Source organism: Somniosus microcephalus, chromosome 4 (genome assembly GCF_052327205.1).
Source record: "Somniosus microcephalus isolate GS21.2 chromosome 4, FLI_Smic_1.0, whole genome shotgun sequence".
NCBI lineage: Eukaryota > Metazoa > Chordata > Chondrichthyes > Squaliformes > Somniosidae > Somniosus > Somniosus microcephalus.
Genome location: NC_140990.1, coordinates 18,565,016 through 18,587,833, shown reverse-complemented (window position 1 = coordinate 18,587,833; position 22,818 = coordinate 18,565,016). Strand labels below are relative to the sequence as shown.

Below are 22,818 nucleotides of genomic sequence, written 5' to 3'. Positions count from 1 at the left end.
CAGTGACACTGGGAGTTAATGCCACTGGTCTGTGAATGACACTGGGAGTTAATGCCAGGGGTCAGTGATTAATACTGGGAGTTAATGCCAGGGTTCAGTGAGTGACACTGGGAGTTAATGCCAGGGGTCAGTGAGAGACACTGGGAGTTAATGCCAGGGGTCAGTGAGTGACACTGGGAGTTAATGCCAGGGGTCAGTGAGTGACACTGGGAGTTAATGCCAGGGGTCAGTGAGAGACACTGGGAGTTAATGCCAGGGGTCAGTGAGTGGCACTGGAAGTTAATGCCAGGGGTCAGTGAGAGACACTGGGCGTTAATGCCAGGGGTCAGTGAGAGACACTGGGAGTTAATGCCAGGGGTCAGTGAGTGACACTGGAAGTTAATGCCAGGGGTCAGTGAGAAGCACTGGGATTTCATGCCAGTGGTCTGTGAGTGACACTGGGAGTTAATGCCAGGGGTCAGTGAGTGACACTGGGAGTTAATGCCAGGGGTCAGTCAGTGACACTGGGAGTTAATGCCACTGGTCTGTGAATGACACTGGGAGTTAATGCCAGGGGTCAGTGATTAATACTGGGAGTTAATGCCAGGGTTCAGTGAGTGACACTGGGAGTTAATGCCAGGGGTCAGTGAGAGACACTGGGAGTTAATGCCAGGGGTCAGTGAGTGACACTGGGAGTTAATGCCAGGGGTCAGTGAGTGACACTGGGAGTTAATGCCAGGGGTCAGTGAGAGACACTGGGAGTTAATGCCAGGGGTCAGTGAGTGGCACTGGAAGTTAATGCCAGGGGTCAGTGAGAGACACTGGGCGTTAATGCCAGGGGTCAGTGAGAGACACTGGGAGTTAGTGGCAGGGGCCAGTGATTGACACTGGGAGTTAAGGCCAGGTGTCAGTGAGAGGCACTGTGTGTTAATGCCAGGGGTCAGTGAGTGACACTGGGAGTTCATGCCAGAGTTCAGTGAGCAAAACTGGAAGTTGATGCCAGGTGTCAGTGAGAGACACTGGCAATTAATGCCAGTGGTCAGTGAGAGGCACTGTGTGTTAATGCCAGGGGTCAGTGACAGATACTGGGAGAGAATGCCAGGGGTCACTGAGAGACACTGGGAGTTAATGCCATGGGTCGGTGAGTGACACTGGGAGTGAATGCCAGGGGTCAGTGAGAGACACTTGGAGTTAATGCCAGGGTTTAGTGAGTGACACTGGGAGTAAATGCCAGGGGTCAGTGAGAGACACAGAGAGTTAATGCCATGGGTCAGTGAGAGACACTGGGAGTTAATGCCAGGGATCATTGAGTGACACAGGGAGTTAATGCCAGCGGTCAGCGAGTGACACTGGGCGTTAAAGCCAGGGCTCACTGAGAAAAACAGTGTTAATGCCAGGAGTCAGTGAGAGACACTTGGAGTTAATGCCAGGCGTCAGTGAGTGACACTGGGAGTTAATGCCAGGGGTCAGTGAGTGACACTGGGAGTTAATGCCAGGGGTCAGTGACTGACACTGGGAGTTAATGCCAGGGGTCAGTGAGAGAAACTGGGAGTTAATGCCAGTGGTCAGTGACTGACACTTGGAGTTTATGCCAGTGGTCACTGAGTGACACTGGGAGCTAATGCCAGGGGTCAGTGAGTTACTCTGGGATTTAATGCCAGGTGTCAGTGAGAGACACTGGGAGTTAATGCCAGGGGTCAGTGAGTGACACTGGGAGTTAATGCCAGTGGTCAATGAGTGACACTGGGATTTAATGCCAGGGGTCAGTGAGTGACACTGGGAGTTAATGCTAGGTGTCAGTGAGTGACACTGGGAGTCAATGCCAGGGGTAAGTGAGAGACACTGGAGGTTAATGGCAGGGACCAGTGAGAGACAGTGGGAGTTAATGCCAGGGGTCAGTGAGTGACAGTGGGAGTTAATGCCAGGGGTCAGTGAGTGAAACTGGGAGTGACTGCGAGGGGTCAGTGAGAGGCAATGGGTGTTAATGCCAGGGGTCAGTGAGTGACACTGGGAGTTAATGCCAGGAGTCAGTCAGTGACACTGGGAGTTTATGCCAGTGGTCTGTGAATGACACTGGGAGTTAATGCCACGGGTCAGTGATTAACACTGGGAGTTAATGCCAGGGTTCAGTGAGTGACACTGGGAGTTAATGCCAGGGGTCAGTGAGAGACACTGGGAGTTAATGCCATGGGTCAGTGAGTGACACTGGGAGTTAATGCCAGGGGTCAATGAGTGACACTATAAGTTAATGCCAGGGGTCAGTCAGAGACACTGGGAGTTAATGCCAGGGGTCAGTGAATGACACTGGAAGTTAATGCCAGGGGTCAGTGAGAAGCACTGGGAGTTAATGCCAGGGGTCAGTGAGTGACACTGGGAGTTAGTGCCAGGGGTCAGTGAGTGACACTGGGAGTTAATGCCAGGGGTCAGAGTGACACTGGGAGTTAATGCCAGTAGTCAGTGAGTGAAACTGGGAGTTATTGCCAGGGGTCAGTGAGTGAAACTGGGAGTTAATGCCAGGGGTCAGTGAGTGACACTGGGAGTTAATGCCAGGGGTCAGTGAGTGACACTGGGAGTTAATGCCAGGGGTCATTGAGTGACACTGGGAGTTAATGCCAGGGGTCATTGAGTGACACTGGGAATTAATGCCAGGTGTCAGTGAGTGACACTGGGAGTTAATGCCAGGGGTCAATGAGTGACACTGGAAGTTAATGCCAAGGGTCAGTGAGTGACACTGGGAGTTTATGACAGGAGTCAGTGAGTGACACTGGGAATTAATGCCAGGGGTCAGTGAGAGACACTGGGAGTTAATGCCAGCGGTCAGTGAGAGACATTGGGAGTTAATGCCAAGGGTCTATGAGTGACACTGGGAGTTAATGCCAGGGGTCAGTGAGAGACACTGGGAATTAATGCCAGGGGTCAGTGAGTGACACTGGGAGTTAATGCCAGGGTTCAGTGAGTGAATCTGGGAGTTAATGCCAGGTGTCAGTGAGAGACACTGGGAGTTAATGCCAAGGGTCAGTGAGTGACACTGGGAGTTAACGCCAGGTGTCAGTGAGAGGCACTGTGTTTAAATGCCAGGGGTCAGTGAGTAACACTGGGAGCTAATGCCAGGGGTCAGTGAGTGACACTGGGAGTTAATGCCAGGGGTGAGTGAGTGACACTGGGAGTTAATGCCAGGGGTCAGTGAGAGATACTGGGAGTTAATGCCAGGTGTCATTGAGTGACACTGGGAGTTAATGCCAGTGGTCAATGTGTGAAACTGGGAGTTAATGCTAGGTGTCAGTGAGAGGCACTGTGTGTTAATGCCAGGGGTCAGTGAGTGACACTGGGAGTTAATGCCAGAGTTCAGTGAGCAACACTGGGAGTTAATGCCAGGAGTCATTAGGAGACACTGGCAGTTATACCAGGGGTCAGTGAGAGAAACTGGATGCTAATGCCAGGGCTCAGTGAGTGGCACTGGGAGTTAATGCCAGGGGTCAGTGAGTGAAACTGGGAGTTAATGCCATAGGTCAGTGTGTGACACTGGGAGTGACTGCGAGGGGTCAGTGAGAGGCACTGGGAGCTAATGCCAGGTGTCAGTGGTGATACTGGGAGTTAATTCGAGGGGTCAGTGAGAGACACTGGACGTTAATGCCAGGGGTCAGTGAGAGACACTGGGAGTTAATGCCAGGGGTCAGTGAGAGACACTGGGAGTTAATGCCATGGGTCAGTGAGAGACACTGGGAGCTAATGCCAGGGGTCAGTGAGAGACACTGGGAGTTAATGCCAGGGGTCAGTGAGAGACACTGGGTGTTAATGCCAGAGGTCAGTGCGATACATTGGGAGATAATGCCACGGGTCAGCGAGAGAAACTGGGAGTAAATGCCAGGGGTCAGTGAGTGACACAGGGTGTTAATGCCAGGCGTCAGTGAGAGACACTGGGAGTTACTGCCTGGGGTCAGTGAGTGACACTGGGAGTTAATGCCAGGGGTCAGTGAGTGACACTGGGAGTTAATGCCAGTGGTCAGTGAGTGACACTGGGAGTTAATGCCAGGGGTCATTGAGTGACACTGGGACTAAATGCTAGGGGTCAGTGAGTGACACTGGGAGTTGATGCCAGGGGTCAGTGAGTGATACTGGGAGTTAATGCCAGGGCTCAGCGAGTAACACTGGGAGTTAATGCCAGGGGTCAGTGAGTAACACTGGGAGTTAATGCCAGGTATCAGCGAGAGACACTGGGAGTTAATGCCAGTGGTCTGTGAGTGACACTGGGAGTTAATTCCAGGTGTCAGTGAGTGACACTGGGAGTTAATGCCAGGGGTCAGTGAGTGACACTGGGAGTTAATGCCAGGGGTCAGTGAGAGATACTGGGAGTTAATGCCAGGTGTCATTGAGTGACACTGGGAGTTAATGCCAGTGGTCAATGTGTGAAACTGGGAGTTAATGCTAGGTGTCAGTGAGAGGCACTGTGTGTTAATGCCAGGGGTCAGTGAGTGACACTGGGAGTTAATGCCAGAGTTCAGTGAGCAACACTGGGAGTTAATGCCAGGAGTCAGTAGGAGACACTGGCAGTTATACCAGGGGTCAGTGAGAGAAACTGGATGCTAATGCCAGGGCTCAGTGAGTGGCACTGGGAGTTAATGCCAGGGGTCAGTGAGTGAAACTGGGAGTTAATGCCATAGGTCAGTGTGTGACACTGGGAGTGACTGCGAGGGGTCAGTGAGAGGCACTGGGAGCTAATGCCAGGTGTCAGTGGTGATACTGGGAGTTAATTCGAGGGGTCAGTGAGAGACACTGGGCGTTAATGCCAGGGGTCAGTGAGAGACACTGGGAGTTAATGCCAGGGGTCAGTGAGAGACACTGGGAGTTAATGCCATGGGTCAGTGAGAGACACTGGGAGCTAATGCCAAGGGTCAGTGAGAGACACTGGGAGTTAATGCCAGGGGTCAGTGAGAGACACTGGGTGTTAATGCCAGAGGTCAGTGCGATACATTGGGAGATAATGCCAGGGGTCAGCGAGAGAAACTGGGAGTAAATGCCAGGGGTCAGTGAGTGACACAGGGTGTTAATGCCAGGCGTCAGTGAGAGACACTGGGAGTTACTGCCTGGGGTCAGTGAGTGACACTGGGAGTTAATGCCAGGGGTCAGTGAGTGACACTGGGCGTTAATGCCAGTGGTCAGTGAGTGACACTGGGAGTTAATGCCAGGGGTCATTGAGTGACACTGGGACTAAATGCTAGGGGTCAGTGAGTGACACTGGGAGTTGATGCCAGGGGTCAGTGAGTGATACTGGGAGTTAATGCCAGGGCTCAGCGAGTAACACTGGGAGTTAATGCCAGGGGTCAGTGAGTAACACTGGGAGTTAATGCCAGGTATCAGCGAGAGACACTGGGAGTTAATGCCAGTGGTCTGTGAGTGACACTGGGAGTTAATTCCAGGTGTCAGTGAGTGACACTGGGAGTTAATGCCAGGGGTCAGTGAGTGACACTGGGAGTTAATGCCAGGGGTCAGTGAGTGACACTGGGAGTTAATGCCAGGCGTCAGTGAGTGACACTGGGAGTTAATGCCAGGGGTGAGTGAGTGACACTGAGACTTAATGCCAGGGGTCAGTGAGAGACACTGGGAGTTAATGCCAGGGGTCAGTGAGTGACACTGGGAGTTAATGCCAGGTGTCAGTGAGTGACACTGTAAGTTAATGCCAGGGGTCAGTGAGTGACACTGGGAGTTAATGCCAGGGGTCAGTGAGTGACACTGGGAATAATGCCAGCGGTCAGTGAGTGACATTGGGAGTTAATGCCAGGTGTCAGTGAGAGGCACTGTGTGTTAATGCCAGGGGTCAGTGAGTGACACTGGGAGTTAATGCCAGAGTTCAGTGAGTGAAACTGGTAGTTAATGCCAGGGGTCAGTCAGTGACACTGGGAGTTAATGCCACTGGTCTGTGAATGACACTGGGAGTTAATGCCAGGGGTCAGTGATTAATACTGGGAGTTAATGCCAGGGTTCAGTGAGTGACACTGGGAGTTAATGCCAGGGGTCAGTGAGAGACACTGGGAGCTAATGCCAGGTGCCAGTGAGTGACACTGGGAGTTAATTCCAGGGGTCTGTGAGTGACGCTGGGAGTTAATGCCAGGGGTCAGTGAGAGACACTTGGAGTTAATGCCAGGGGTCAGTGAGTGACACTGGGAGTTAATGCCAGGGGTCAATGAGTGACACTGGGAGTTAATGCTAGGTGTCAGTGAGTGACACTGGGAGTCAATGACATTGGTAAGTGAGAGACACTGGAGGTTAATGGCAGGGATCAGTGAGAGACAGTGGGAGTTAATGCCAGGGCTCAGTGAGTGATTCTTCGAGTTTAATCCAGTGGTCAGTGAGAGATACTGGGAGTTAATGCCAGGTGTCAGTGAGTGACACTGGGAGTCAATGACAGGGGTCAGTGAGTGACAGTGGGTGTTAATACCAGGGGTCAGTGAGTGACACTGGGAGTGACTGCGAGGGGTCAGTGAGAGGCACTGGGTGTTAATGCCAGGGGTCAGTGAGTGATACTGGGAGTTAATGCCAGGGGTCAATCAGTGACACTGGGACTTAATGCCAGTGGTCTGTGAATGACACTGGGAGTTAATGCCAGGGATCAGTGATTAACACTGGGATTAATGCCAGGGTTCAGTGAGTGACACTGGGAGTTAATGCCAGGGGTCAGTGAGAGACACTGGGAGTTAATGCCAGGGGTCAGTGAGTGACACTGGGAGTTAATGCCAGGGGTCAGTGAGTGAAACTGGGAGTTAATGCCAGGGGTCAGTGAGAGACACTGGGAGTTAATGCCAGGGGTCAGTGAGTGACACTGGAAGTTAATGCCAGGGGTCAGTGAGAAGCACTGGGAGTTCATGCCAGTGGTCTGTGAGTGACACTGGGAGTTAGTGCCAGTGGTCAGTGATTGACACTGGGAGTTAATGCCAGGGGTCAGCGTGACACTGGGAGTTAATGCCAGGGGTCAGTGAGTGACACTGGGTGTTAATGCCAGGTGTCAGTGAGTGACACTGGGAGTTATTGCCAGGGGTCAGTGAGTGAATCTGGGAGTTAATGCCAGGGGTCAGTGACTGACACTGGGAGTTGATGCCAGTGGTCAGTGAGTGACACTGGGAGTTAATGCCAGGGTTCAGTGAGTGAATCTGGGAGTTAATGCCAGGTGTCAGTGAGAGACACTGGGAGTTAATGCCAAGGATCAGTGAGTGACACTGGGAGTTAACGCCAGGTGTCAGTGAGAGGCACTGTGTGTAAATGCCAGGGGTCAGTGAGTAACACTGGGAGCTAATGCCAGGGGTCAGTGAGTGACACTGGGAGTTAATGCCAGGGGTGAGTGAGTGACACTGGGTGTTAATGCCAGGGGTCAGTGAGTGACACTGGGTGTTAATGCCAGGGGTCAGTGAGTGACACTGGGAGTTAATGCCAGGTGTCATTGAGTGACACTGGGAGTTAATGCCAGTGGTCAATGTGTGAAACTGGGAGTTAATGCTAGGTGTCAGTGAGAGGCACTGTGTGTTAATGCCAGAGTTCAGTGAGCAACACTGGGAGTTAATGCCAGGTGTCAGTAGGAGACACTGGCAGTTATACCAGGGGTCAGTGAGAGAAACTGGATGCTAATGCCAGGGCTCAGTGAGTGGCACTGGGAGTTAATGCCAGGGGTCAGTGAGTGAAACTGGGAGTTAATGCCATAGGTCAGTGTGTGACACTGGGAGTGACTGCGAGGGGTCAGTGAGAGGCACTGGGAGATAATGCCAGGTGTCAGTGGTGATACTGGGAGTTAATTCGAGGGGTCAGTGAGAGACACTGGGCGTTAATGCCAGGGGTCAGTGAGAGACACTGGGAGTTAATGCCAGGGGTCAGTGAGAGACACTGGGAGTTAATGCCATGGGTCAGTGAGAGACACTGGGAGCTAATGCCAGGGGTCAGTGAGAGACACTGGGAGTTAATGCCAGGGGTCAGTGAGAGACACTGGGCGTTAATGCCAGAGGTCAGTGCGATACATTGGGAGATAATGCCAGGGGTCAGCGAGAGAAACTGGGAGTAAATGCCAGGGGTCAGTGAGTGACACAGGGTGTTAATGCCAGGCGTCAGTGAGAGACACTGGGAGTTACTGCCTGGGGTCAGTGAGTGACACTGGGAGTTAATGCCAGGGGTCAGTGAGTGACACTGGGAGTTAATGCCAGGGGTCAGTGAGTGATACTGGGAGTTAATGCCAGGGGTCATTGAGTGACACTGGGACTAAATGCTAGGGGTCAGTGAGTGAAACTGGGAGTTGATGCCAGGGGTCAGTGAGTGATACTGGGAGTTAATGCCAGCGCTCAGCGAGTGACACTGGGAGTTAATGCCAGGGGTCAGTGTGTAACACTGGGAGTTAATGCCAGGTATCAGCGAGAGACACTGGGAGTTAATGCCAGTGGTCTGTGAGTGACACTGGGAGTTAATCCCAGGTGTCAGTGAGTGACAGTGGGAGATAATGCCAGGGGTCAGTGAGTGACACTGGGAGTTAATGCCAGGGGTCAGTGAGTGACACTGGGAGTTAATGCCAGGTGTCCGTGAGTGAAACTGGGAGTTAATGCCAGGGATCAGTGAGTGACACTGGGAGTTAATGCCAGGGGTCAGTGAGTGACACTGGGAGTTAATGCCAGGCGTCAGTGAGTGACACTGGGAGTTAATGCCAGGGGTGAGTGAATGACACTGAGACTTAATGCCAGGGGTCAGTGAGAGACACTGGGAGTTAATGCCAGGGGTCAGTGAGTGACACTGGGAGTTAATGCCAGGTGTCAGTGAGTGACACTGGAAGTTAATGCCAGGGGTCAGTGAGTGGCACTGGGAGTTAATGCCAGGGGTCAGTGAGTGACACTGGGAGTTAATGCCAGGTGTCAGTGAGAGGCACTGTGTGTTAATGCCAGGGGTCAGTGAGTGACACTGGGAGTTAATGCCAGAGTTCAGTGAGTGAAACTGGGAGTTAATGCCAGGGGTCAGTGAGTGACACTGGGAGTTAATGCCATAGGTCAGTGTGTGACACTGGGAGTGACTGCGAGTGGTCTGAGAGGCACTGGGAGCTAATGCCAGGTGCCAGTGAGTGACACTGGGAGTTAATTCCAGGGGTCAGTGAGAGGCACTGGGTGTTAATGCCAGGGGTCAGTGACAGACACTGGGAGTGATTGCCAGGGGTCAGTGAGTGACACTGGGAGTTAATGCCAGGGGTCAGTGAGTGACGCTGGGAGTTAATGCCAGGGGTCAGTGAGTGATGCTGGGAGTGAATGCCAAGGGTCTGTGAGAGACACTTGCAGTTAATGCCAGGGGTTAGTGAGTGACACTGGGAGTTAATGCCAGGGGTCAGTGAGTGACACTGGGAGTTAATGCTAGGTGTCAGTGAGTGACACTGGGAGTCAATGACATTGGTAAGTGAGAGACACTGGAGGTTAATGGCAGGGATCAGTGAGAGACAGTGGGAGTTAATGCCAGGGCTCAGTGAGTGACACTTCGAGTTTAATCCAGTGGTCAGTGAGAGATACTGGGAGTTAATGCCAGGTGTCAGTGAGTGACACTGGGAGTCAATGACAGGGGTCAGTGAGTGACAGTGGGTGTTAATACCAGGGGTCAGTGAGTGACACTGGGAGTGACTGCGAGGGGTCAGTGAGAGGCACTGGGTGTGAATGCCAGGTGTCAGTGAGTGATACTGGGAGTTAATGCCAGGGATCAGTGATTAACACTGGGATTAATGCCAGGGTTCAGTGAGTGACACTGGGAGTTAATGCCAGGGGTCAGTGAGAGACACTGGGAGTTAATGCCAGGGGTCAGTGAGTGACACTGGGAGTTAATGCCAGGGGTCAGTGAGTGAAACTGGGAGTTAATGCCAGGGGTCAGTGAGAGACACTGGGAGTTAATGTCAGGGGTCAGTGAGTGACACTGGAAGTTAATGCCAGGGGTCAGTGAGAAGCACTGGGAGTTCATGCCAGTGGTCTGTGAGTGACACTGGGAGTTAATGCCAGGGGTCAGTGATTGACACTGGGAGTTAATGCCAGGGGTCAGCGTGACACTGGGAGTTAATGCCAGTAGTCAGTGAGTGACACTGGAAGTTAATGCCAGGGGTCAGTGAGAAGCACTGGGAGTTTATGCCAGTGGTCTGTGAGTGACACTGGGAGTTAATGCCAGGGGTCAGTGAGTGACACTGGGAGTTATTGCCAGGGGTCAGTGAGTGAATCTGGGAGTTAATGCCAGGTGTCAGTGAGTGACACTGGGAGTTAATGCCAGGTGTCAGTGAGTGACACTGGGAGTTAATGCCAGGGGTCATTGAGTGACACTGGGAGTTAATGCCAGGGGTCATTGGGTGACACTGGGAGTTAATGCCAGGGGTCAGTGAGTGACACTGGGAGTTAATGCCAGGGGTCAATGAGTGACACTGGCAGTTAATGCCAGGGGTCAGTGAGAGACACTGGGAGTTAATGCCAGGGGTCAGTGAGAGACATTGGGAGTTAATGCCAAGGGCCTATGAGTGACACTGGGAGTTAATGCCAGGGGTCAGTGAGTGACACTGGGAGTTAATGCCAGGGGTCAGTGAGAAACACTGGGAATTAATGCCAGGTGTCAGTGAGTGACACTGGGAGTTAATGCCAGGTGTCAGTGAGTGGCACTGGGTGTTAATGCCAGGGGTCAGTGAATGACTCTGGGAGTTAATGCCAGCGGTCAGTGAGTGACACTGTGAGTTAATGCCAGGTGTCAGTGAGAGGCACTGTGTGTTAATTCCAGGGGTCAGTGAGTGACACTGGGAGCTAATGCCAGAGTTCTGTGAGCAACACTGGGAGTTAATGCCAGGTGTCAGTGAGAGACACTGGCAGTTAATGCCAGGGGTCAGTGAGAGACACTGGCTGCTAATGCCAGTGGTCAGTGAGTGAAACTGGTGGTTAATGCCAGGGGTCAGTCAGTGAAACTGGGAGTTAATGCCATATGTCAGTGTGTGACACTGGGAGTGACTGCGAGGGGTCAGTGAGAGGCACTGGGAGCTAATGCCATGTGTCAGTGAGTGACATTGGTAGTTAATTCCAGGGGTCAGTGAGAGGCACTGGGTGTTAATGCCAGGGGTCAGTGACAGATGCTGGGCGTGAATGCCAGGGGTCACTGAGAGACACTGGGAGTTAATGCCAGAGGTCAGAGAGAGACACTCACAGTTAATGCCAGTGGTCTGTGAGTGACATTGGGAGTTAATGCCAGGGGTCAGTGAATGACACTGGGAGTTAATGCCAGGGTTCAGTGAGTGACACTGGGAGTTAATGACAGGGGTTAGTGAGAGACACTGGGAGTTAATGCCAGGGGTCAGTGAGTGACACTGGGAGTTAATGCCAGGGCTCAGTGAGAGGCACTGGGTGTTAATGCCAGCGTTCAGTGAGTGACACTGGGAGTTAATGCCAGTGGTCTGTGAGTGACACTGGGAGTTAGTGCCAGGGGTCAGTGAGTGACACTGGGAGATAATGCCAGGGGTCAGAGTGACACTGGGTGTTAATGCCAGGAGTCAGTGAGTGACACTGCGAGTTAATGCCAGGGGTCAATGAGTGACACTGGGAGTTAATGCCAGGGGTCAGAATGATACTGGGTGTTAATGCCAGGGGTCAGCGACAGACCCTTGGAGTTAATGCCAGGCGTCTGTGAGTGACACTGCGAGTTAATGCCAGGGGTCAGTGAGTGACACTGGGAGTTAATTGCGGGGGTCAGTGACTGACACTGGGAGATAATGCCAGTGGTCAGTGAGAGACACTGGGAGTTAATGCCAGGGGTCAGTGAGTGACACTGGGAGTTAATGCCAGGGGTCAGTGAGTGACACTGGGAGTTAAAGCCAGGCGTCAGCGAGTGACACTGGGAGTTAATGACAAGGGTCAGTGAGTGACACTGGGAGTTAATGCCAGGGGTCAGTGAATGACACTGGGAGTTAATTCCAGGGGTCAGTGAGAGACAGTGGGAGTTAATGCCAGGGGTCAGTGAGTGACACTGGGAGTGAAAGCCAGTGGTCAGTGAGAGACACTGGGAGTTAATGCCAGGCGTCAGTGAGTGACACTGGGAGTTAATGCCAGGGGTCAGTGAGTGGGACTGGGAGTTAATGCCAGGGATCATTGAGTGACACTGGGAGTTAATGCCAGAGGTCAGTCAGTGACACTGGGAGTTAATGCCAGTGGTCTGTGAGTGACACTGGGAGTTAATGCCAGGGGTCAGTGAGTGACACTGGGAGTTAATGCCAGGGGTCAGTGAGTGATACTGGGAATAAATGCCAGGTGTCAGTGGGCGACACTGGGAGTTAATGCCAGGTCTCAGTGAGTGACACTGGGAGTTAATGCCAGGGGTCAGTGAGTGAAACTGGGAGTTAATGCCAGGGGTCAGTGAGTGACACTGGGAGTTAATGCCAGGGGTCAGTGAGTGACACTGGGAGTTACTGCCAGGGGTCAGTGAGTGAAACTGTGAGTTAATGCCAGGTGTCAGTGAATGACACTGGGAGTTAATGCCAGGGGTCAGTGAGTGACACTGGGAGTTAATTCCAGGGGTCAGAGAGTGAAACTGGGAGTTAATGCCAGTGGTCTGTGAGTGACACTGGGAGTTAATGCCAGGGGTCAGTGAAAGACACTGGGAGTTAATGCCAGGGTTCAGTGAGTGACACTGGGAGTTAATGCCAGGGGTTAGTGAGAGACACTGGGAGTTAATGCCAGGGGTCAGTGAGTGACACTGGGAGTTAATGCCAGGGCTCAGTGAGAGGCACTGGGTGTTAATGCCAGGGTTCAGTGAGTGACACTGGGAGTTAATGCCAGTGTTCTGTGAGTGACACTGGGAGTTAGTGCCAGGGGTCAGTGAGTGACACTGGGAGTTAATGCCAGGAGTCAGTGAGTGACACTGCGAGTTAATGCCAGGGGTCAGTGAGTGACACTGGGAGTTAATGCCAGGGGTCAGAGTGACACTGGGTGTTAATGCCAGGGGTCAGCGACAGACACTTGGAGTTAATGCCAGGCGTCTGTGAGTGGCACTGCGAGTTAATGCCAGGGGTCAGTGAGTGACACTGGGAGTTAATTGCAGGGGTCAGTGACTGACACTGGGAGTTAATGCCAGTGGTCAGTGAGAGAAACTGGGAGTTAATGCCAGGGGTCAGTGACTGACACTGGGAGTTAATGCCAGGGGTCAGTGACTGACAATGGGAGTTAATGCCAGTGGTCAGTGAGTGACACTGGGAGTTAAAGCCAGGGGTCAGCGAGTGACACTGGGAGTTAATGACAAGGGCCAGTGAGTGACACTGGGAGTTAATGCCAGGGGTCAGTGAATGACACTGGGAGTTAATGCCAGGGGTCAGTGAGTGACACTGGGAGTTAATTCCAGCGGTCAGTGAGAGACAGTGGGAGTTAATGCCAGGGGTCAGTGAGTGACACTGTGAGTGAAAGCCAGTGGTCAGTGAGAGACACTGGGAGTTAATGCCAGGTGTCAGTGAGTGACACTGGGAGTTAATGCCAGGGGTCAGTGAGTGAGACTGGGAGTTAATGCCAGGGATCATTGAGTGGCACATTGAGTTAATGCCAGAGGTCAGTCAGTGACACTGGGAGTTAATGCCAGTGGTCTGTGAGTGACACTGGGAGTTAATGCCAGGGGTCAGTGAGTGACACTGGGAGTTAATGCCAGGGTTCATTGAGTGACACTGGGAGTTAATGCCAGTGGTTAGTGAGAGACACTGGGAGTTAATGCCAGAGGCCAGTGAGTGACACTGGGAGTTAATGCCAGGGCTCAGTGAGAGGCACTGGGTGTTAATGCTAGGGTTCAGTGAGTGACACTGGGAGTTAATGCCAGTGGTCTGTGAGTGACACTGGGAGTTAGTGCCAGGGTTCAGCGAGTGACACTGGGAGTTAATGCCAGGGGTCAGTGAGTGACACTGGGAGTTAATGCCAGGAGTCAGTGAGTGACACTGGGTGTTAACGCCAGGGGTCAGTGAGTGACACTGGGAATTAATGCCAGGGCTCAGTGAGTGACACTGGGAGTTAATTCCAGGGGTCAGTGAGAGACACTGGGTGTTAATGCCAGGGGTCAGTGACAGTTACTGGGAGTGAATGCCAGGGGTCACTGAGAGACACTGGGAGTTAATGCCATGGGTCAGTGAGTGACACTTGGAAGTAATGCCAGGTGTCAGTGAGTGACACTGGGAGTTAATGCCAGTGGTCAGTGAGTGACACGGGGAGTTAATGCCATGGGTCAGTGAGAGACACTGGGAGTTAATGCCAGGGATCTTTGAGTGACACTGGGAGTTAATGCCAGGTGTCAGTGAGTGGCACTGGGAGTTAATGCCAGGGGTCAGTGAGTGACACTGGGAGTTAATGCCAGGGCTCAGTGAGAGGCACTGGGTGTTAATGCCAGGGTTCAGTGAGTGACACTGGGAGTTAATGCCAGTGGTCTGTGAGTGACACTGGGAGTTAGTGCCAGGGGTCAGTGAGTGACACTGGGAGTTAATGCCAGGGGTCAGAGTGACACTGGGTGTTAATGCCAGGAGTCAGTGAGTGACACTGGGAGTTAATGCCAGGCATCAATGAGTGACACTGGGTGTTAACGCCAGGGGTCAGTGAGTGACACAGGGAGTTAATGCCAGGTGTCATTGAGTGACACTGGGAGTTAATGCCAGGGGTCAGTGAGAGACACTTGGAGTTAATGCTAGGGGTCAGTGAGAGACACTTGGAGTTAATGCCTGGGGTCAGTGAGTGACACTGGGGGTTAATGCCAGGGTTCAGTGAGTGACACTGGGAGTTAATGCCAGGAGTCAGTGAGTGGAACTGGGAGTTAATGCCAGGGGTCAGTGAGTGACATTGGGAGTTAATGCCAGGGGTCAGTGAGTGACACTGGGGGTTAATGCCAGGGGTCAGTGAGTGATACTGGGAGTTAATGCCAGGGGTCAGTCAGTGACACTGGGAGTTAATGCCAGTGGTCTGTGAATGACACTGGGAGTTAATGCCAGGGATCAGTGATTAACACTGGGATTAATGCCAGGGTTCAGTGAGTGACACTGGGAGTTAATGCCAGGGGTCAGTGAGAGACACTGGGAGTTAATGCCAGGGGTCAGTGAGTGACACTGGGAGTTAATGCCAGGGGTCAGTGAGTGAAACTGGGAGTTAATGCCAGGGGTCAGTGAGAGACACTGGGAGTTAATGCCAGGGGTCAGTGAGTGACACTGGAAGTTAATGCCAGGGGTCAGTGATTGACACTGGGAGTTAATGCCAGGGGTCAGCGTGACACTGGGAGTTAATGCCAGTAGTCAGTGAGTGACACTGGGTGTTAATGCCAGGTGTCAGTGAGTGAAACTGGGAGTTAATGCCAGGGGTCATTGAGTGACACTGGGAGTTAATGCCGGGGTCATTGGGTGACACTGGGAGTTAATGCCAGGGGTCAGTGAGTGACACTGGGAGTTCATGCCAGGGGTCAATGAGTGACACTGGGAGTTAATGCCAAGGGTCAGTGAGTGACACTGGGAGTTAATGACAGGAGTCAGTGAGAGACACTGGGAGTTAATGCCAGGGGTCAGTGAGTGACACTGGGAGTTAATGACAGGGGTCAGTGAGAGACACTGGGAGTTAATGCCAGGGGTCAGTGAGAGACATTGGGAGTTAATGCCAAGGGCCTATGAGTGACACTGGGAGTTAATGCCAGGGGTCAGTGAGTGACACTGGGAGTTAATGCCAGGGGTCAGTGAGAAACACTGGGAATTAATGCCAGGTGTCAGTGAGTGACACTGGGAGTTAATGCCAGGTGTCAGTGAGTGACACTGGGTGTTAATGCCAGGGGTCAGTGAATGACTCTGGGAGTTAATGCCAGCGGTCAGTGAGTGACACTGTGAGTTAATGCCAGGTGTCAGTGAGAGGCACTGTGTGTTAATTCCAGGGGTCAGTGAGTGACACTGGGAGTTAATGCCAGAGTTCAGTGAGCAACACTGGGAGTTAATGCCAGGTGTCAGTGAGAGACACTGGCAGTTAATGCCAGGGGTCAGTGAGAGACACTGGCTTCTAATGCCAGGGGTCAGTGAGTGAAACTGGTGGTTAATGCCAGGGGTCAGTGAGTGAAACTGGGAGTTAATGCCATATGTCAGTGTGTGACACTGGGAGTGACTGCGAGGGGTCAGTGAGAGGCACTGGGAGCTAATGCCATGTGTCAATGAGTGACATTAGTAGTTAATTCCAGGGGTCAGTGAGAGGCACTGGGTGTTAATGCCAGGGGTCAGTGACAGATGCTGGGCGTGAATGCCAGGGGTCACTGAGAGACACTGGGAGTTAATGCCAGAGGTCAGAGAGAGACACTCAGAGTTAATGCCAGTGGTCTGTGAGTGACACTGGGAGTTAATGCCAGGGGTCAGTGAATGACACTGGGAGTTAATGCCAGGGTTCAGTGAGTGACACTGGGAGTTAATGACAGGGGTTAGTGAGAGACACTGGGAGTTAATGCCAGGGGTCAGTGAGTGACACTGGGAGTTAATGCCAGGGCTCAGTGAGAGGCACTGGGTGTTAATGCCAGCGTTCAGTGAGTGACACTGGGAGTTACAGCCAGTGGTCTGTGAGTGACACTGGGAGTTAGTGCCAGGGGTCAGTGAGTGAAACTGGGTGTTAATGGCAGGGGTCAGAGTGACACTGGGTGTTAATGCCAGGAGTCAGTGAGTGACACTGCGAGTTAATGCCAGGGGTCAGTGAGTGACACTGGGAGTTAATGCCAGGGGTCAGAATGACACTGGGTGTTAATGCCAGGGGTCAGCGACAGACCCTTGGAGTTAATGCCAGGCGTCTGTGAGTGACACTGCGAGTTAATGCCAGGGGTCAATGAGTGACATTGGGAGTTAATTGCAGGGGTCAGTGACTGACACTGGGAGATAATGCCAGTGGTCAGTGAGAGAAACTGGGAGTTAATGCCAGGGGTCAGTGAGTGACAATGGGAGTTAATGCCAGGGGTCAGTCAGTGACACTGGGAGTTAAAGCCAGGTGTCAGCGAGTGACACTGGGAGTTAATGACAAGGGTCAGTGAGAGACACTGGGAGTTAATGCCAGGGGTCAGTGAGTGACACTGGGAGTTAATTCCAGGGGTCAGTGAGAGACAGTGGGAGTTAATGCCAGGGGTCAGTGAGTGACACTGGGAGTGAAAGCCAGGGGTCAGTGAGAGACACTGGGAGTTAATGCCAGGCGTCAGTGAGTGACACTGGGAGTTAATGCCAGGGGTCAGTGAGTGAGACTGGGAGTTAATGCCAGGGGTCATTGAGTGACACTGGGAGTTAATGCCAGAGGTCAGTCAGTGACACTGGGAGTTAATGCCAGTGGTCTGTGAGTGACACTGGGAGTTAATGCCAGGGGTCAGTGAGTGACACTGGGGGTTAATGCCAGGGGTCAGTGAGTGACACTGGGAATAAATGCCAGTTGTCAGTGGGCGACACTGGGAGTTAATGCCAGGTGTCACTGAGTGACACAGGGAGTTAATGCCAGGGGTCAGTGAGTGAAACTGGGAGTTAATGCCAGGGTTCAGTGAGTGACACTGGGAGTTAATGCTAGTGGTCAGTGAGTGACACTGGGAATTAATGCCAGGTGTCAGTGAGTGACACTGGGACTAAATGCCAGAGGTCAGTGAGTGACACTGGGAGTTAATGCCAGGGTTCAGTGAGTGACACGGTGAGTTAATGCCTTTGGTCAGTGAATGACACTGGGAGTTGATGCCAGGGATCAGTGAGTGACGCTGGGAGTTAATGCCAGGGATCAGAGTGACACTGGGAGTTAATGCGAGGAGTCAGTGAGTGACACTTGGGTGTTAATGTCAGGGGTCAGTGAGTGACACTGGGAGTTAATGCCAGGGGTCAGTGAGCGACACTGGGAGTTAATGCCAGAGTTCAGTGAGCAACACTAGGAGTTAATGCCAGGTGTCAGTGAGAGACACTAGAGGCTAATGCCAGGGGTCAGGAAGTGACACTGGGAGTTAATGCAGGGGTCAGTGAGCGAATCTGGGAGCTAATGCCAGGGGTCAGTGAGAGACACTGGAGGATAATGCCAGGGGTCAGTAAGTGACACTGGGATTTAATGCCTGGGGTCAGTGAGTGAATCTGGGAGTTAATGCCAGGGGTCAGTGAGAGACACTGGAGGATAATGCCAGGGGTCAGTAAGTGACACTGGGATTTAATGCCTGGGGTCAGTGAGTGAAACTGAGAGTTAATGCCAGGGGTCAGTGATTGACACTTGGATTTAATGCCAGGTGTCAGTGAGTGAAACTGGCAGTTAATGCCAGGGGCCAGTGAGTGACACTGGGTGGTAATGCCAGGGGTCAGTGATTGAAACTGGGAGTTAATGCCAGTTGTCAGTGAGTGAATCTGGGAGATAATGCCAGGGGTCAGTCAGTGACACTGGGAGTTTATGCCAGGGGTCAGTGAGTGACGCTGGGAGTTAATGCCAGGGTTCAGTGAGTGATACTGGGGGTTAATGCCAGGGGTCAGTGAGTGACACTGGGAGATAATGCCAGCGGTCAGCGAGTGACACTGGGAGTTAATGCCAGGGGTCACTGAGAGACACTGGGAGTTAATGCCAGGGGTCAGAGACAGACACTGGAAGCTAATGAAAGGGGACAGTGAGAAAAACTGTGTGTTAATGCCAGGGGTCAGCGACAGACACTTGGAGTTAAAGCCAGGCGTCTGTGAATGACACTGCGAGTTAATGCCAGGGATCAGTGAGTGACACTGGGAGTTAATTGCAGGGGTCAGTGACTGACACTGGGAGTTAATGCCAGTGGTCAGTGAGAGAAACTGGGAGTTAATGCCAGGGGTCAGTGAGTGACACTGGGAGTTAATGCCAGGGGTCAGTGAGTGACACTGGGAGTTAAAGCCAGGGGTCAGCGAGTGACACTGGGAGTTAATGACAAGGGTCAGTGAGTGACACTGGGAGTTAATGCCAGGTGTCAGTGAATGACACTGGGAGTTAATGCCAGGGGTCAGTGAGTGACACTGGGAGTGAAAGCCAGTGGTCAGTGAGAGACACTGGGAGTTAATGCCAGGTGTCAGTGAATGACACTGGGAGTTAATGCCAGGGGTCAGTGAGTGAGACTGGGAGTTAATGCCAGGGGTCATTGAGTGACACTGGGAGTTAATGCCAGAGGTCAGTCAGTGACACTGGGAGTTAATGCCAGTGATCTGTGAGTGACACTGGGAGTTAATGCCAGGGGTCAGTGAGTGACACTGGGAGTTAATGCCAGGTTTCATTGAGTGACACTGGGAGTTAATGCCAGGGGTTAGTGAGAGACACTGGGAGTTAATGCCAGAGGTCAGTGAGTGACACTGGGAGTTAATGCCAGGGCTCAGTGAGAGGCACTGGGTGTTAATGCCATGGTCTGTGAGTGACACTGGGAGTCAGTGCCAGGGGTCAGCGAGTGAAACTGGGAATTAATGCCAGGGGTCAGAGTGACACTGGGAGTTAATGCCAGGAGTCAGTGAGTGACACTGGGTGTTAACGCCAGGTGTCAGTGAGTGACACTGGGAGTTAATGCCAGGGGTCAGTGAGTGACACTGGGAGTTAATTCCAGGGGTCAGTGAGAGACACTGGGTGTTAATGCCAGGGGTCAGTGACAGCTACTGGGAGTGAATGCCAGGGGTCACTGAGAGACACTGCGAGTTAATGCCATGGGTCAGTGAGTGACACTTGGAGGTAATGCCAGGTGTCAGTGAGTGACACTGGGAGTTAATGCCAGGGATCATTGAGTGACACTGCGAGTTAATGCCAGGTGTCAGTGAGTGACACTGGGAGTTAATGCCAGGGCTCAGCGAGTGACACTGGGAGTTAATGCCAGGGGTCACTGAGAGTCACTGGGATTTAATGCCAGGTGTCAGAGAGAGAGACTCTGAGTTAATGCCAGTGGTCAGTGAGAGACACTGGGAGTTAATGCCAGGGGTCAGTGAGAGACACTGGGAGTTAATGCCAGGTGTCAGTGAGTGACACTGGGAGTTAATGCCAGGGGTCAGTGAGTGATATTGGGTGTTAATGACAGGGGTCAACTCGTGACACTGGGAGTTAATGCCATGGGTCGGTGAGTGACACTGGGTGCTAATGCCATGTGTCAGTGAGTGCAACTGGGAGTTAATGCCAGGGGTCAGTGAGAGGCACTGGGAGTTAATGCCAGGGGTCAGTTAGTGACACTGGGAGTTAATGCCAGGGGTCAGTGAGTGACACTGGGAATTAATGCCAGGTGTTAGTGGGCGACACTGGGAGTTAATGCCAAGTGTCAGTGAGTGACACTGGGAGTTAATGCCAGGGGTCAGTGAGTGACACTGGGAGTTAATGCCAGCGGTCAGTGAGTGACACTGGGAGTTAATGCCAGGGGTCAATTAGAGACACTGGAAGTTAATGCCAGGGGTCACTGAGTGACACAGGGAGTTAATGCTAGGGGTCAGTGAGTGACACTGGGAGTTAATGCCAGGGGTCAGTGAGTGACACTGGGAGTTAATGCCAGTGGTCAGTGAGTGAAACTGTGAGTTAATGCCAGGGGTTAGTGAGTGACTCTGGGAGTTAATGCCAGGGGTCAGTGAGTGACACAGGGAGTTAATGCTAGGGGTCACCGAGTGACACTGGGAGTTAATGCCAGGGGTCAGTGAGTGACACTGGGAGTTAATGCCAGGGGTCAGTGAGTGATACTGGGAGTTAATGCCAGGGGTCAGTGAGTGACACTGGGAGTTAATGCCAGGGGACAGTGAGAGACACTGGGAGTTAATGCCAGGGGTCAGTGAGTGACATTGGGAGTTAATGCGAGGGGTCAGTGAGTGACAGTGGGAGTTAATGCCAGGCTTCAGTGAGTGACATTGGGAGTTAATGCCAGGGGTCAGTGAGAGACACTGGGAGTTAATGCCAGGGGTCAGTGAATGATACTGGGAGTTAATGCCAGGGGTCAGTAAGAGACACTGGAGGCTAATGCCAGGGGTCAGTGAGTGACACTGGGAGTTAATGCCAGCTGTCAGTGAGTGACACTGGGAGTTAATGCCAGGGGTCAGTGAGTGAAACTGGGAGTTATTGCCTGGGGTCAGTGAGTGACACTGGGAGTTAATGACAAGGGACAGTGAGTGACACTGGGAGTTAATGCTGGTGGTGAGTGAGTGACACTGGGAATTAATGCCAGGTGTCAGTGAGTGACACTGGGAGTTAATGACAGGGGTCAGTGAGTGACACTGGGAGTTAATGACAGGGGTCAGTGAGTGACACTGGGAGTTAATGCTAGTGGTCAGTGAGTGACACTGGGAATTAATGCCAGGCGTCAGTGAGTGACACTGGGAGTTAATGCCAGAGGTCAGTGAGTGACACTGGGAGTTAATGCCAGCGGTCAGTGAGAGACACTGGGAGTTAATGCTAGGGGTCAGTGACTGACACTGGGAATTAATGCCAGGTGTCAGTGAGTGACACTGGGAGTTAATGCCAGGGGACAGTGAGTGACACTGGGAGTTAATGCCTGGGGTCAGGGAGTGACACTGGGAGTTAATGCTGGGGGTCTGTGAGTGACACTGGGAGTTAATGCCAGGGGTCAGTGACTGACACTGGGAGTTAATGCCAGGGGTCATTGAGTGACACTGGGAGTTAATGCCAGGTGTCAGTGAGTGGCACTGGGAGATAATGCCAGGTTTCAGTGAGTGACACTGGCAGTTAATGCCAGGTGTCAGTGAGTGACACTGGGAGTTAATGCCAGTGGTCAGTGAGAGGCACTGGGAGTTCATGCCAGTGGTCAGTGAATGACACTGGGAGTTAATGCCAGCGGTCAGTGAGAGACACTGGAGGCTAATGCCAGGGGTCAGTGAGAGACACTGGGATTTAATGCCAGGGGTCAGTGAGTGACACTGGGAATTAATGCCAGGGGTCAGTGAGTGAAACTGGGAGTTAATGCCAGGGGTCAGTGAGTGACACTGGGAGTTAATGCCAGGGTTCAGTGAGAGACACTGGAAGTTAATGCCAGGGGTCAGTGAGTGACATTGGGAGTTAATGCCAGGGCTCAGCGAGTGACACTGGGAGTTAATGCCAGGGGTCACTGAGAGTCACTGGGACTTAATGCCAGGTGTCAGAGAGAGAGACTCTGAGTTAATGCCAGTGGCCAGTGAGAGACACTGGGAGTTAATGCCAGGGGTCAGTGAGTGACACTGGGAGTTAATGCCAGGGGTCAGTGACTGACACTGGGAATTAATGCCAGGTGTCAGTGAGTGACACTGGGAGTTAATGCCAGGGGTCAGTGAGTGATATTGGGTGTTAATGACAGGGGTCAACTCGTGACACTGGGAGTTAATGCCATGGGTCGGTGAGTGACACTGGGTGTTAATGCCATGTGTCAGTGAGTGCAACTGGGAGTTAATGCCAGGGGTCAGTTAGTGACACTGGGAGTTAATGCCAGGGGTCAGTGAGTGACAGTGGGAATTAATGCCAGGTGTTAGTGGGCGACACTGGGAGTTAATGCCAGGTGTCAGTGAGTGACACTGGGAGTTAATGCCAGGGGTCAGTGAGTGACACTGGGAGTTAATGCCAGGGGTCAGTGAGTGACACTGGGAGTTAATGCCAGGGGTCAATTAGTGACACTGGAAGTTAATGCCAGGGGTCACTGAGTGACACAGGGAGTTAATGCTAGGGGTCACCGAGTGACACTGGGAGTTAATGCCAGGGGTCAGTGAGTTACACTGGGAGTTAATGCCAGGGGTCAGTGAGTGATACTGGGAGTTAATGCCAGGGGTCAGTGAGTGACACTGGGAGTTAATGCCAGGGGACAGTGAGAGACACTGGGAGTTAATGCCAGGGGTCTGTGAGTGACATTGGGAGTTAATGCTAGGGGTCAGTGAGTGACAGTGGGAGTTAATGC

General features: G+C 52.5%; 1 protein-coding gene across 1 annotated transcript in view; it reads right to left on the bottom strand.

The window, feature by feature from the left end:
• LOC147118355 (uncharacterized) overlaps window positions 1–21,694 on the bottom strand; it is a 33,307-nt gene extending 11,613 nt beyond the window's left edge. The window contains exons 1-7 of the mRNA XM_085983892.1: window positions 21,348–21,694; window positions 20,032–20,039; window positions 19,694–19,791; window positions 13,800–13,969; window positions 10,277–10,409; window positions 8,378–8,898; window positions 6,533–6,566 (exon numbers count right to left, since the gene is read on the bottom strand). Of these exons, the coding sequence (XP_085840018.1) occupies window positions 6,533–6,566; window positions 8,378–8,898; window positions 10,277–10,409; window positions 13,800–13,969; window positions 19,694–19,791; window positions 20,032–20,039; window positions 21,348–21,694 (1,311 nt within the window). The remainder of the gene's footprint in view (window positions 1–6,532; window positions 6,567–8,377; window positions 8,899–10,276; window positions 10,410–13,799; window positions 13,970–19,693; window positions 19,792–20,031; window positions 20,040–21,347) is intronic.
• Between the last annotated feature and the right edge of the window lie 1,124 nt (window positions 21,695–22,818).